General features: G+C 42.2%; 1 protein-coding gene across 27 annotated transcripts in view; it reads left to right on the forward strand.

Annotated features, from left to right (window-relative positions):
* Positions 1-205: 205 nt before the first annotated feature.
* CELF4 (CUGBP Elav-like family member 4) overlaps positions 206-14,710 on the forward strand; it is a 558,697-nt gene continuing 544,192 nt past the window's right edge. For 18 of the 27 annotated variants that reach the window (XM_031946019.1, XM_031946014.1, XM_031946025.1 and 15 more), the window contains exon 1: positions 2,609-2,838. In XM_031946019.1, coding sequence (XP_031801879.1) covers positions 2,649-2,838 — 190 coding nt within the window. In that variant the 5' untranslated portion in view covers positions 2,609-2,648. Of the gene's footprint in view, positions 330-2,587; positions 2,839-14,710 lie in introns of those variants that run through there. The other 9 variants (XM_031946034.1, XM_031946039.1, XM_031946036.1 and 6 more) reach the window with 3 other exon arrangements.

The following is a 14,710-nucleotide window of genomic DNA, read 5'->3' on the forward strand; positions in this document are numbered from 1 at the left end:
CGGCATTTTTCACTACATTACTTTGTATCTCATTGCCCCGCCAGGATTGGGGCAGCAAAACCGACCAGTCTGGGATTCCGAGACTAATTTAAAGCTTCCCAGCCTCAGTTGTTGCAAGGCAGCAACTGAGGTGACCCCTATGAGCTCGGGTGTGGGTTTATTAAAGAGGTTTCGCCTGAATTTTATGTGTGAGAGGATGATATTTAATTTTGAAAATACACAATAAATTCAACAGTCCTTTTCTAAGAAGCAAAGGGAAGAGAAAAGAGGGAAAGCAGCGAGAAACCAGCGGCGGACAGCTCCCGCTCCATCAGCTGGAGGGCTGCGGGGTAGGTGATTTCTTTTTAATTCTATTTATTTTGTTGGGTGGGGTGACAAATGTGGAGGGATCATAGGGAGAAGGGTGGTAAAAACACAGTTGCGGGATGGGGGGAGGGGGGTTCTATTAAAATCCGCGCCTGCCCCAAGACCAGCAATATAATCTGCCCATAGAGAAGGAAAGACTTGGACTATTGCTCTGGCAACTCACGCCCTCCCCTGGCTGATCCACAGTCCCCTCATGGGAGAGATGGACGCCCCCAATTTTTATCATCCTCCTTTACAAGCAAGCAAGCGCGCGCGGGTACACACACACACACACACACACACACAAACTCCTCTCCCCACACTCCTTTGCTGTCCCCTCCAGCGGAGCCCCCACCTCTTCTCCTGCCTCTAGATGCCAAACGCACATCTGGGGGATGGGAGGGGGCGGGGGTTGACGACTCTCGCCAGCAGAGCAGTAGTCGCTCTGTGCCTCATCGCGCCGGAATCGGCAGCAGCAGGGCTTGCTTTCCAGGTTAATTTATTCATTCACTTATATATTTATTTGGTAGAGGATTTAAAAAGAAAATTTCAATTCGAGCCAGGAAAGCAAAAGAGACCCAGATAAAATCTCCTTCCCCAGCTCCCGCCTTTCCCACCCCCGGGCGACGCGCCTCCCCCCGCCCCCGATGTAAACGGCAAGAGGAGCCCAGTGAAGCCCATCCATCCATCCATTGCCTCCATTCGTCCGTCTGTCCCACCACCACCCCTCTCCTCCCCGCCTCGTGAGCCCAGCCCGGCCCTAGAGTGCTTCTGACCCCGCTGCTGTAGTAGATCAACGCCCTGGAAGGGAATGGTACTCAGGGTGGAAGACTTACACATATAGTCCTATCCGACCTGAGGATGAAAGAGGGAGGGAACCCGAAACCTCAAACCTGTCTCCCATCCTATACACACACACACACACACACACACACACACACACACACACCCCAACATCACCACCCCCAACGGAGCTGTGCCTCTCCCTTTCCCTCTGGAACCTACACCGATGGCGTGAGATAAAGGGGGGTGGGGAGGAGGGATTTGTGGCTGCTCTTTGGGATGCAAGGAGGAGAGAGAGAGAGAGAGAGAGAAAGCCCTTATCTATAAACGATCTATATATATATATATATAGCACTTTCTCTATAGATTTGGTTAATCAGCCCCTGATCCCCTTACAACCCAGCTGCCTTTTTATATTCGAAATAAATAAATAAATCAGGACGAAGGGAGAAAACCGCCCATTCTACCTCCACCGTTGCTGCCGCCCCGCCCCACCATCACTTCCCTTCCTTTTCCTTCTTTTTCTCCCTCTCTCCTTCTCAATTTTTCTTCTTCTTCTCTCTCTCTAATAAAATGCACCTCGGCCGGGGATGGCCCATGACACAGAGATACACGCACACATGCACACACGCTCACTCAAATTAAATAATAATAATCAATGTTTTTATACCCCCAAAAAATTTGTTGCGCCTATTACCGCAGTCCACCACCACCACCATTACCACCACCACCACCACCACCATCATCACCATCACTGAAAAACAAACAAACAAACAAAAAATACAAATACGAAAGGCAGCCGCCCCGTTCCTAAAATGCACTCGCTCCCCTTCGCTCACTTGGCCCCCGAATCTCAGCGCCTCCCGAAGAGCCATGCGCCTGGCGCTATTTATAGCCTGGGGCTGTCTTGGAAGGTACCACCGTGTCTCTCCGGGTCTGGCAGACGGGGGGAGGTGGGGGGTGGGGGTGAACAGCCAACGAAAGCCGCCCCTCACCCCTCCCTCCCCACCGTCCCAGTTCCCTTGAGTTCTCCTCCCCTCCCGTTTCTCCCCGCCTCCCCCTAACACACACACGCCGCCCCCACCCCCTAGTCTGGCTGGGAACTTGAACTGGTCCAGCCTGTTTAAACGGAAAGGACAGAGATCCTGTCTGTTCAATGTAAAAAAAAAATCAGATCAGACCTAGGGAGAGAAGAGAGAAAAGAGAAAGAGGGAGGAAAGAGGAGAGAGAGAGGAGAGGAGAGAAAGAAGAGAGGGAGAGAGAGAGAGAGAGAGAGAGAGGAGAGAGAGAGGAGAGAGAGAGAGGGTAGGGAGGGTGTGTGTGAGGGGCAAAGAGAGAGGGGAAGAGAGAGAGAGAGAGAGAGAGAGAGAGAGAGAGAGAGGGAGAGGGAGTGAGAGAGTGAGAGAGCGAGAAAGAATAAAAGGAAAGAAGATTTTCTATGTTATAAAGATTTAAATTAGCAAAGGAAGCAAATGAGCCTCAGTAACAACAGTCACGGCAGCCCGGGCAGTAACGGGCACATGAACGGATTAAACCATAGCCCGGGGAACCCGTCTACCATTCCCATGAAGGACCATGATGCCATCAAGCTGTTCATTGGGCAGATCCCCCGAAACCTGGACGAGAAAGACCTCAAGCCCCTCTTCGAGGAGTTTGGCAAGATCTACGAGCTGACGGTTCTGAAGGACAGGTTCACTGGCATGCACAAAGGTTAGTGGACGATTTCCTTCTTAACTTTGCTACAGAAAGAGAGAGAGAGAAAGAGAGAGAGAAAGAGAGAGAGAGAGAGAGAGAGAGAGAGAGAGAGAGAGAGAGAAGAGAGAGAAGAGGAAAAGATATCCTGGGGGAGGAAAAAAGAGGAGGAGGAACGGGAAGGGTGTGGGGGTGTTAGGGGGATGTTTGGTAGGGGGAGAGGTTGGTTTTAGGGGGAAGGGAAAAGATGAGACAGATGGCAAAGAGAAGAATGGGGGGGCTAGGATATTCCCCTGGGAAGGCAGGAAAAGAGAGGGAGAGCAAAAAGAAATGAGAGCGGGGTCTGATTTTGGTTGGGGTACAGAGCCACTTGAGGGTATGGTGATTGGAAATGGTTAGGTAGAATATACAGAGTAGCAGCGTTGAGCGGTCTGGGGATTCAAGATCGGGTGCTGTCCACAGATGTGGTGCTGAAAATACTAAGATTTTTTTTTCTCTCTCTTCCTCCTCTTTTTGGGGCCATAGTAATATCAGTACAGCCGTCTAAATGGGGGTTTGGGGTGGGGGTGGGGTTTTTTAATCCTTTAGGTTATTTTTTTCTCTATATCATTTTAACAGTAAACTCCCCTGTACATTTAAGCTTCATGCTTGAGTGACCTGGCAAAGGGAGGTGAATTGGGGGGAGGAGGGGAAAAGGGTTGAGTTAGATGTTTGAAGGCATAAGTGACAATACATGGAAGGAAGAATCAAGAAGGGAAAACACATCACGGGAGAGAGAGAGAGAGAGAGAGAGAGAGAGAGAGAGAGAGAGAGTCAGAGACTGAGTCAGAGACAGACAGACAGAGACAGAGAAACAGAGATGGGAAAGGGAGATCCAGAAAGCAATGCCAGTCACTTGCTAGGCAGTCACAATGCCTGGGTTTTGGAAAATATATGTGGTGATAATGTATTTTTTTCAAAGGTTGGACACAGATTAATTCTAAGCCTACCATTCAAGAAGCTTCATAGTATATTTTCCCCCTATCCTTTGAAGCAGCTGTAAGTTCTAGCTGTTGTTACTATCAAGGAAGAGAAAGAAAGAGAATTAAATAAAACCTAGTAACTTTTTATAGGAAAGGGCAATGGGAATTGTCTGCAGCATCCTTTTTTTCCCTTTTTATTCTCATTAAGGCAGAGCCCCAAACGTGCTCAGTTGTAGACCGTGTGTGGGTGGCTAGTGGGTGACGAAATTAGCCCAACGCTTCGCTCCCTAACAGTAATGTATAGGATGTGCAGCTGGGATTAATAGGAGGCTGAGAGGTGTGGGCAAGTTAAATGCTCTCAGAGAGAGATTGATTGTTGAGGCAGGGAAGTAGGACCAGGCTGAGTAAGTTGTAGATAATGTACATGTAAAACCAATTTTTAATAAACATAAGTATGGAGAGGTTCCAAAACTACTGTGTCAGGGCTGGTGATTTCAAAGGAAAACACACACACACACACACACACACACACACACACACAGTCCAGCTGAGAAGCCTGCTCCCTTGCTACATGCTGACTACTGAAAGGGTTGATCCTCTAGCACATTGGGTGCTGGGGGTGGGGATGTCAGTTTTTCCTAAACAAGATTTTTGTTTTGTTTTGTTTTTGTTTTTTATCATTATCTTCTCTGTGTACTTCCTTACCCTACCCCCATTCCCAATATCAAGCAGACCTCTACAGCCAAACTTATAGTTGGAGTCCCAGAGAGCAGTTTTATTGGCTTTAACGTATTCTAGCTTGCCTGCTGAGTAGTAAATCTTAAAGTTAATGGCATGTTGAGTGGCACAAAAACAGAGAAGAATGGAAATATACCAGTTTGGGCAAGGGGGTTGTAAGGATTGTAGGGGGGGAAGATTACCACCCCTATTCAGTTTGGAGAAAATATTTGTTCAGAAGAAAGATTGGCAAGATGGAGTGAGGAAAGATAGCCTCCTAAATACTATTTGTTTCCTTCCTTCCCCCACCCACTCCAGATTCCTGGGGTTAACTGTAGCCTTGTAGCTTTTTCTCCTTTTAATCAAGCTTCCTAGAAGCATAACAATGCTAGTGTGTTATTTTTATTATTCCATTTTAAAAAATCATAGTAAAAAAGGCTCTTTCTCCATCAAAACGGACAGCATGTGCTGTGATGGAAGCTTTCAAAGTTTACACACAAAAATATTTAGAACCCACTGGAGGAAAAGGATAGATTCTAAGAGACAGATTTTCTATTGGATTTGGAGCAAGAAAAGGCCACTTATTTATTCATTTCTAATCTGTGCAAAGTTTTGCAATTTACCTTGATTTACCTTCAAATTTCTTGATATGAAGTTATAGATACGATCAATGTATGTTGGATGATTTTTTTTTATTTTATATTTTTTTTCCTCATGTACACGTATAAATAAGATGATCAACATCATAAAGGGAAATAATACTATGGTATGGGTTTATATAGACTTAGCCAAGCTGTTTGGGATAGACAAAATCCCATTTTATGAATGTTTTGACCCCCAAATTATCTTTACTGACAATAGTAGGTAAACCAGTTGGTGGCCCAGGGTGTATTCACTTGGCCCTCCTTACTGCAGCAGCTTACCCTCCAAATCCGGGCATCATTTTCTCCCCTATGAAACTTCTGCATATCCCATTCCCCTCGTTTTTTATAGAGCGAGTCTTGGCTATGAATGTCACTGACAGCGCTTGGAGCTTCGGGAGAGCTAAATAAATGATACACTTTCCGAGGTCTGTTTTATTCAGTCCGAGAAGAGTTTGAACTCCTCCTTCTGTGATGCTGCCTGATTTATTAGCTAATCCTGATAAAAATAAGCCTCTGGCTACCGGAAAAAAAAATCTCTCTTGCCATTGGTGATTAATTACCGTTAAGTCAAAAAGCATGATGGGACTTTGAAGAATGAAGATTGTGTTGAGCTTCTAGTTTCCACATACCCCCCCCCCATCTTTAAATCGACAACATGAGGCAAAATATGAAAATGGTGCCTTTTGTTAAATCAGGGATGAAAGATTGCTCGTGTATCTTGCTCACTCCTTCTTGAATTTCCAACTTCTAATGAACCTAGTTGGGATAGAACTGAGAGATATGGTAAGAGATGGCCTTAAAAGCTACTAGCTAATGTGTGTATTAACTAATTGATAATAAATAAATAACCAAATTAACAAGCCAATAAATAAATCTATTGCCCAATCAAGTTACCTTAAACCACTACCTTCCATTTCGTGTAGCTGAGTAAGAGAAGTAACCCCAAGAGTTAATGGAATGTCTGTCGGGTGGAGCGAAGCCTTAAAAGAGAATTAGCTTAAGTCAAATTGGGAGGTTGTGATACTGTAAAAGGAGTATTCAAAGGTACCAAAGGAAAAAAAAATACAGTTCTGTCAGAAGAGAGAACTACTCTTCCGGGGGAGACATTGATGGTATTGTGGCAAGACAGTTTTTAAAGATATAGTCTCATTCTGGTAATGGGACACTAATTGAAAATAAAAGAAGGGGAATGGGCAGAATGTAGCAAAATATCCAGATAGTGAAAACTCTCAGATGCTAAAGATACCTTCTTTTCCATTCCATCCCTTCCTGTCTCCTACCCCATCAGAAACACTTTGGGAAAGATTTGTTTTTCTGGTCACCTAAGAGGAAAGATTTGTACTATTGATTAAAAAGAACCTAGATCACCTGTGTTTGCATTATGAGTGAGATAATGCCAGTTTAGAGAGATTTCTTTTTGTATGGAGAGATTTCTTTCTTCTCTTCCTTCTCCTGTTTCTATCTCATTTTTGTCTTTTATTTATTTCATCTTCATTGTTTTCTTTCCTGGGATCTGAATGCAGAGAACAGAAGTGGGAACCATATAAAAACACACATGGCACACACATATGCAGAGTTATCAAATCACACAAGAACAATTTAGCAATCCATTCATAACTTTGGTCTTGTCTAGCAGGGTAGGAGCTTGAGAAGACTGAGTTACTGGGAGACATAAAGACTAGTGCTCTCTGGACAGCCATATTATAATGCATTATCTTTGAAGTCATTTAAGTCCAATTTAAGTGGTATTTAGTATAATATTTATGAATTAATGTAATCTAAATATAGGGCTGTCCCCGAAGGTTTAAACAGCCTTTACTACTGATGCGTGCTTGTTCACAGGGCCTGTAATGCATTTTAATCTAAACAGCCAGGTCCACCTAACAGTACTTCTAGTTATCCAGTCAGAACAGATCTGCGCCTGGGTATCCACCCTGCATGGAGATTTTTCCAGCTGTAAGAAAGAGAAGTCACTGCACGGTGGCCTTTGGATATTCATCAGCAGGAACCACTAATCTATAAAATATGCAATCCTCTGAGAATTTCACATTTCATATAAAAAGAAGTTGGGGTGGAAGCATCCTTTGGAAATTACCTCACAGTTTATTCAGTTTTTAAATATACTCTCCAATTCTTCTTCCCCAACTTAAGCCTTTATATGACAAACAGAATGCATTTCAATTAAAAGTAAATTGAGGAAAGCCCAAAAATTCTCTAAAAGGGGGAAGAAGAAATATGGTTAGATTTAAATTTCTGTGGGTTCTGTGCTTCTTCATAATATTATTTCTGCATTCAAGAGGTGTGATCTACCAGAACATCAGGCTTCCATTCATTCTAGTCTAACTGAGAAGACTTTTTCCCCTGTGGATTCATGAACCAAAGCGCAAGCAAATCCCCATCAAATTTCAGCATTCCAGAATGTAAAATGACAGCAGAGCCTGGACATAAACCCATGACCAATTCGGATGAATGTTTAAAAAAATCTCTTTGGAAATGAAAAACCTATGGTAGCAAGGAAAATAGTCCTGTGAAGTAGTTACATAAAAACACACCCATTTCATTGAAATAACTTACTTTGCAAGAAACAGATAGGAAGAATAAAGCATTCAGACAAGAAAATAAGCAAACAAAAATAACATAAAGTAACTTTCAATGAAAACATAAAATTGCAATTTTAACAATAAAATATTCTCAAATCAGAGCTCTAAATTGTAAATGCTAATAAATATTCCCTTCAATATCAAAAAGGAAAAAAGGTTGACTTCCTATGTGTTTGCTTCTCTTTTCTACATACATTTTTCAGAGCTGGCGTCCACAAAGATAAGAACATGTGCATACATGTGTGTATGTGCTTTGGCATTTATACATGTGATCTGGACACATCCACCAACTAGTTCTGAACTGGATTACATAGAAACCCTGCCACAAGATTTTTACTATGTTCTCCATAATCTGAAAATGGATTCTAGATTGGGTTAAAGAGATATCTTTGAGGTTCTTTCATTATCTCCATCACCTTCTCAAATTGTTCAGATGTTCATAACTCATAACCAAAAGGTGTCTTCTTCAGCATATTCATTTCTTTACAACAAATATCAGAAAACACCATTAATCTGAAGATATTGCCCTTCCTATGTGGGTTCTTTAATTGTTAAGGATTTGCAGAAAAATGTAATTCTAGGATAGTTAATCATCTCAGATGTTTTTTGTTTGTTTGTTTGTTTAATTTTCCCTCCAAATCCCTCTCCCTTTGGTGTGTTGTAAGTGATTGGTCCTGTGTGTGTGTGTGTGTGTGTGTGTGTGTGTGTGTGTGTGTGTGAGAGAGAGAGAGAGAGAGAGAGAGAGAGAGAGAGAGAGAGATGCAGAGACAGAGGCAGAGGCAGAGAGAAGAGAGAGACCTGAGTATTCAGATAGACATCTGAAATGCCACCTCCCTGATTCATAAAAAATAGCTGTCTCATTTAAGACAGGATAATCTTTAAGAAACCATTGTAACCCTTAGTCTCTGTGAGAGACTACCCATACAGTTCTCTAAGATGTAGTAATAAAGCAGGATTATGAGAAAGATGATGGTGAGTGGAAGGACTAGGATACAGGGTGAATGAAAATGGGACAATGAAAGTTAAATTACCAAAATACCAACGGGGCATTGAAAATTGAGAGCATCCATTGGGACAAAGAAAGTGGAACTAGAGTAGCACCTGTGTTTAGTTCAAAGAGTAAATAATTTGAGATGAAGGGGGAGAAGAGAAAAGTGCTTGAGAACCTAGTAAGGGGGGAAGTAGTGAGGAGTTGCTAAAGTTGGGGATAATGTGTGTATGATTGTGTGTGTGTGTGTGTGTGTGTGTGTAGATCTTTGAGTGATTTGTATGGTAAGTTAAGGTGTCAAAGTTAGCATCAAATGAAATTTCTCTTAAAAGTCATAATATACTTTTTTTGAGGGGAAACAAGGCACAAGGTGGGGAGAAGAGTAGGTGATTAGGAAAGTCTGGAGAAAAATACTACTAGAGATGTAACTTACCACAATGCACCAACTCATCCCTTGGGTCCGTGAGTATTGACCCAAGGTTTGGGGGTTTCTCTACTTACTTCCTCCCCATCCTGAATGGGGGGAAGGCTTTCTGAGGTTATCCATTTACATCTCCCATTCCCTGTGACCTTTCTTCAGATCTTTATTCTCTTTATTACCCCTCAACTCCATTGATTGCGTTTTAGAAGTGACCTTCTGGACTGAGCAGCCGCAGAGGAGTCTCTCTGCAGAGACAATCCTACCCCTTCTGCATCCTACACCCCTCTATTGACACTACATCCCTGTAAATACCCCATCGCCTTCTTTATCTTCTGAAAATTAACACTTTCCACATACCAAGGACTTTCCTAATTCAATCAAGACGACTCTCCTAGAAGTAATCAGTGTTTTTCTCCAAACCCAGTCAGGGTGTGGCAGGAACCCAGCAGCCTGCCAGTCAGCATCTCTGCGGCATTGGAGGTAAACCCTCTTTGCACAAGGTTTCTTAAAATGTCTCTTCTCTGGGATTCCTAACACACACCCCCACCCTGAGGCCAGCTTATAGGATCTTGTTCCAATTGGATGTGTGGTTAAGAGTTGAGGGGCAAAAATAAAAGGTCCTACCAACTTCCTCCTTTGAAAAAAAATATGTTTCCCAAATTTAAATACACAAATGAATCCCCAAATCTGAATATGGAGATTGAGAATTGATATTAGTCTGGTATTGAAGAAATTGAAGACCACAGGCAGGTAGGAAGCAAAAAAAAAAAAAGGAATGAAAGTGTGGATGAATTCAGCATTGGGAGATCTCCAAAGTTGAGTTATTTGGTTTCTGTCAAGTTAGGAGTGACTAGCTACAGGGGCTTCCTACAACTCCAACCACTGGACAATCTAGAATTTTCTAAATGCCTAAGGTTAATGTAGACCACATGACACGATCTCTACCTACAAGAGGGGAAAAGAAAAATAGACTGTGAGTAGTCTGTGTTATGGTTAGGATAAACTTCATAGATGTACTTGAGGAGAGTCTGGGGAGGGGTCAAGAGAAGGGGTTGGGTATTATTAGAGTTTTCATTGTTATTTTTCTTGAAATTTGTTCCACTTTCTTTTTTCCTCAATCATTATGTGCTTCTCTCCTCCAATCCCAACTATTTGAAGATTAAAACCAGTTCTTAGTAGTTCAGGAACCAAATCATATGTGGCCATCTGTATGATGTAAATGAATGGGCACCCTTATAGATATAGACATCGTGCTCACTTTGTGAGGAAAGAGCAGCCAAAAATATTGATCAAAGCTCAGGGGAAAAAATTGATAATGAACTGGTCTCCAACAGGACTTTAATTGACAGTGACTTCCGAGGCCCAGCTCTGGACAGAGTATAAACTGACCACGATGTTACTTTATTGCAATACACTCTCCTTTAATTAATTATCACCTTTGTTAAGACTGGCTACAGATCAAAGGTTTTTAGATACTTAACAGATTCTTAGTACAAAGCTCTCAGATGCATTAGTACTATCCAGCAGCTCGGCCAATGAGGCGAGAGAGCTTCCCATTTTCCTCTCTCTTATCTGTTTATTTCATCTTCTTTGTTAAAGACAGACAGTCCTTGCTGCACAGACACTGTTGGTTAGGATAGGGCCTTGTTTAGGGATATCAGTTTCTGGGAGAAGGATGGAACAGAATATGTGCATGTTGGGGGGTGGTTTGTGGGGGCATTTTGAAAAGGGTAAGAGGATGTTTGGCTTTGCAGTTATTTCTTAAAATGCACAATTGGGGCTTTAGTCACGGCTGAGTCTCTGGCTGGAATGAGGAATCTGGACACGATGCAGACAGTCTGTGAAAATTGCAAAAGGTGTGTGTGTGTGTGCTTGCGTGTGCACATAAATATTACAAGATCAATAGAGATTGTGTCCTCTACTCACACCTCTTAACTTCTTCCTCCCTTACTTTTGCCTTGTGAACACCTGCACTGATGTCGTATTTCACTCCAGAAAATGCTTGCAGCCCGAATGAATTTGGGTGATCCTAAATGAAACCAAGTCATTGTTTTGTTTCAGTTGTGGAGTATGGGTGACTGTGAGGATGCAGGCGCCAATTGGGGTAGGATGCCTAAGCATCCAGCTCAGTGGTACCACAGAAACCTCACTCTCCCGGGAAAGGAGGAGGGGGCCCAAAAACCTACAAACTGACAGGTGACTTACTTGAAAGCGACCCTCTGAGTCGTTCTAGGCAGATTTGAATGCCATACGTGGCTGTTTGTTCATTATTCTAATTTAATGATGCAGTCACACCTAATTAATCCATGTCTGGTTTATTCATATGCTATGTCTGAGCATCCAAAAGATTTTTCCAGCTAGCCCAGCCTTCCTTTGCCGGGGAGAGCTAGAGGTGTGCCTCTGGGTGAGAGAGTTTCTCAATCTGAACAGAAATGAATCAGTGCAAAATGAGTTGATAGAGGCAGCGACATGGGGCCATCTCTGACATAAGTGTTCATGCACACAAGCATGAGAGCATGTAAATAATCACAAGAAAGCAGGCATACACACATATATGCACTGTGTTTTCGGATATAGCCAACATGGCTTTATTCCTTTTTTAATACCCATAGGGCCAATTCCCATTACATAATGAGCATTCCTCCTTGGAAACATACCATCAGTGCCTTGGCATTCAGATGACTGGAGATTTGAGAGCAAAGGGAAATAGCAGAGTCCATTTTCCAACCTGTTCCAGTTGGAATAACCAGAAGGAATAACCAGGTAGACTGCTCCCATTTTACAGATGGAGAGACTAAGACAAAAAGTCAGATTTGTAACAGATCCTGCCTTTTTGACAACCTGCTTCTAATTTGAGCATCTTCTTTTGGCTAGTGTTGGCAGGCAGGTAAATAACAAAAATGGCATTGACCTAATAATATCCTTCTTGAGATGAGACTCCTCTGGGGATTCTGGGGGAAGAAAATTGTCAAAAGATAAAACAATATACAATGTATGTTTAGGAATGCTCCACCACCTCCATAATGATTTAATTGACTATTTGATCAGTTCTAAAAGCACCATATCTCTCACTAAGGTTACCCCTCCCTGGAGGCTTAAAGGTGAGTAGAGAAAACACACCTAAGAGTGCACAAATCCTTCCAGTAATGGGTTTAGCTATACTTTTTAAAGGAATGTGACAACTACTCTGGGATGATTCAGTTGTCTGAATAAAGGTCAATATAATGAAATCCATTATTAATAATATCAATACTTTGGTTGACCAATATAACCAGGGACTGTAACATGTCACTGCTATTGGTTAAGGCTTGAAAGAGTAGGCAGCAACAGCAGGAAATTATCCCCATGTAATATTTATCATATTGACTGATTCTAATAATATACTCAAAGGAAAAAATGTTGGAAATATTTGCTCAGTCCATGTCTAGTGAGAGAGGGAATCCAGTTCCCAATGGGTTACATGGACTTGAACTTCTTTAGAAGGTTGCAGTTAAATAGCTACTGTCACTAGCTCACTATTAATGACACCCTACACTGTAGTCTTTCTCCAGTTGCCCAAAACAAGCTTATTCCACTCTGTCCAAAAAAAGCAATGGATTTACTTGGCTGCCATCAAACCATATCTTTCTGTAAAATCGATACTTTGCATAGCGCTATATCACCTAAAAGAGACAAAAAACACCCTCACACCTAACACTTTCTCACTGTCCCAGTGTTTTAATTTTGTCAAAGTGAGAACAGGTTCTGAGGAATGGAGGAGGGGAGAGGGTAGGGAAGATGTAATTAATTTAACTGGATGCAAAGAAAGCCTTTAGAGGAGCCTCTCCAACATGCCATTCTGCATCCCAAAGTTTCAGGTGCCTTTGAGGAAATACATGAACACCCATCCTCAGACTTGTGCATGGCATAATTAATTTGCCTTACTTGGGTTAATCTAGAACCCAAAGCTTGAAACATTTAGGAATCCCTTCACATAACAGGATGGTCTATCTGGATGCGCTGGAGTTTTTTCAGGTCATTCCCATAATCCTATCTTAGAACAGTTTTTATCTGGAGTCCATTTTTGGTAATAAAAGGTAGAGAAATCAGATTTTCCTCCATGTTCATATGTTAATCCAGTTATTCAAGGCCTCACCTCTGGTCATCTTGCTCCATGTCTTGGAGTGAGGAGGAGGAGAAAAGACTTGTGACTTTTGTTTCTAGGATATTTCAAACTTTGACCATGTAGGATAAAACCAGGAAAAGTACCTTAAGCAAAATATGATAAAATGGTGGAGGTGAGGGGAGGGTGGGGGAAGGAGGGCGCTTCTTGCTGGAAAAGAGAAAAAGGAACAGAATAAGGAAGAAGGCACTTTCAGCCAAAGCCCAGTAAGCAGATGCTCTTACAATCATCTTTCTACTAGGAGACATTCATCAAGGTAGCAAGATTGGAGTAACTTCAGAGGCAAGACTGGTAAAAAGGATGGGAGGAAGTCATGTAGATTGAGGAGGAAAAAACATTTCAGTCAATTTTTGGTCATTAACAGAAGGAACAAGAGATAGAGACAGAAAAGAGGGTATTGTGTGTGTATGTGTCAAAAAGACAATCTGCACACTAGTACCATGGTCACACCATGTTGTAAGCAATCTTTTCCTTCTCAAAGTCGAGGTCTTTTTAAAATACTATTTTCTTTCATAGCTGACATTTATATATGACCTTTAGGCTTATTAATGATTTTATTTACATTTATCTCCTTTGATCTTGCCAAGGAGTCCTTGATTTACTCTGAAGTAACAAAAAGAAGGCAAACTCCATGACATCCAGCCAGATCTGACCAGGTTAAAGTATAAGGACTTGCTTAAACCATATTACTTTCCTCCTCCACCTGGTCCCTCCAAAAGCCTATAGAACAAAGCCCCTCCTCCCCAAGTCTTGCCAGGACACATCGCTCATAGTTTCCTTCCGATTCCATCCTCAATCTTTCCCTATTCTCCTTCCAAGTTGCTATTCCAGGTCACACCTTCCCCTCTGCACTCCAAGGTCTTTAGTATCTTGAGAGGCAATACAGTATAACAGAACATTTTGGGGACTTTTTTCCAGTCAGGGGATATGAATTTGTATTCCAGTTCCACTAACTAACTATGTCATCATAGTGGAACTCAGTTGCCTCATAATATGAGTAGAATTCAGTAATATGAGTGAAACTCAGTTACCTCATCTGTAAAACACTGAAACTGTAATAATTGCTGATCTTGAAGGACCCATCTAACTTTATGTCCTTCGGTACTATAATTCTCTTTTCTGTGGTTACCATCTCCCATCCTAAACTCAACACATTGCTCCCTGGAAGGGGGAACAGGAGGAAGATAGCAAGGCTGGGAGAGTGTGTTTTATTTTGTGTGTTTAATCAGGAGTACACTCGGACAAGCTGTGAAGAACTGACCTTCAGGGTGCCCTGGGTATCTAGGAGGATAGATTAGGGGTCACTGGCCTTCCAGTTCCCCTAGTCCTTCCAGGGATTCATCAGATAAGAGGGTGCCTTTAGGATGAGAAAAAAGAAAAATTATGTCACCTTATC

This window comes from Sarcophilus harrisii, chromosome 1 (genome assembly GCF_902635505.1).
Source record: "Sarcophilus harrisii chromosome 1, mSarHar1.11, whole genome shotgun sequence".
Taxonomy (NCBI): domain Eukaryota; kingdom Metazoa; phylum Chordata; class Mammalia; order Dasyuromorphia; family Dasyuridae; genus Sarcophilus; species Sarcophilus harrisii.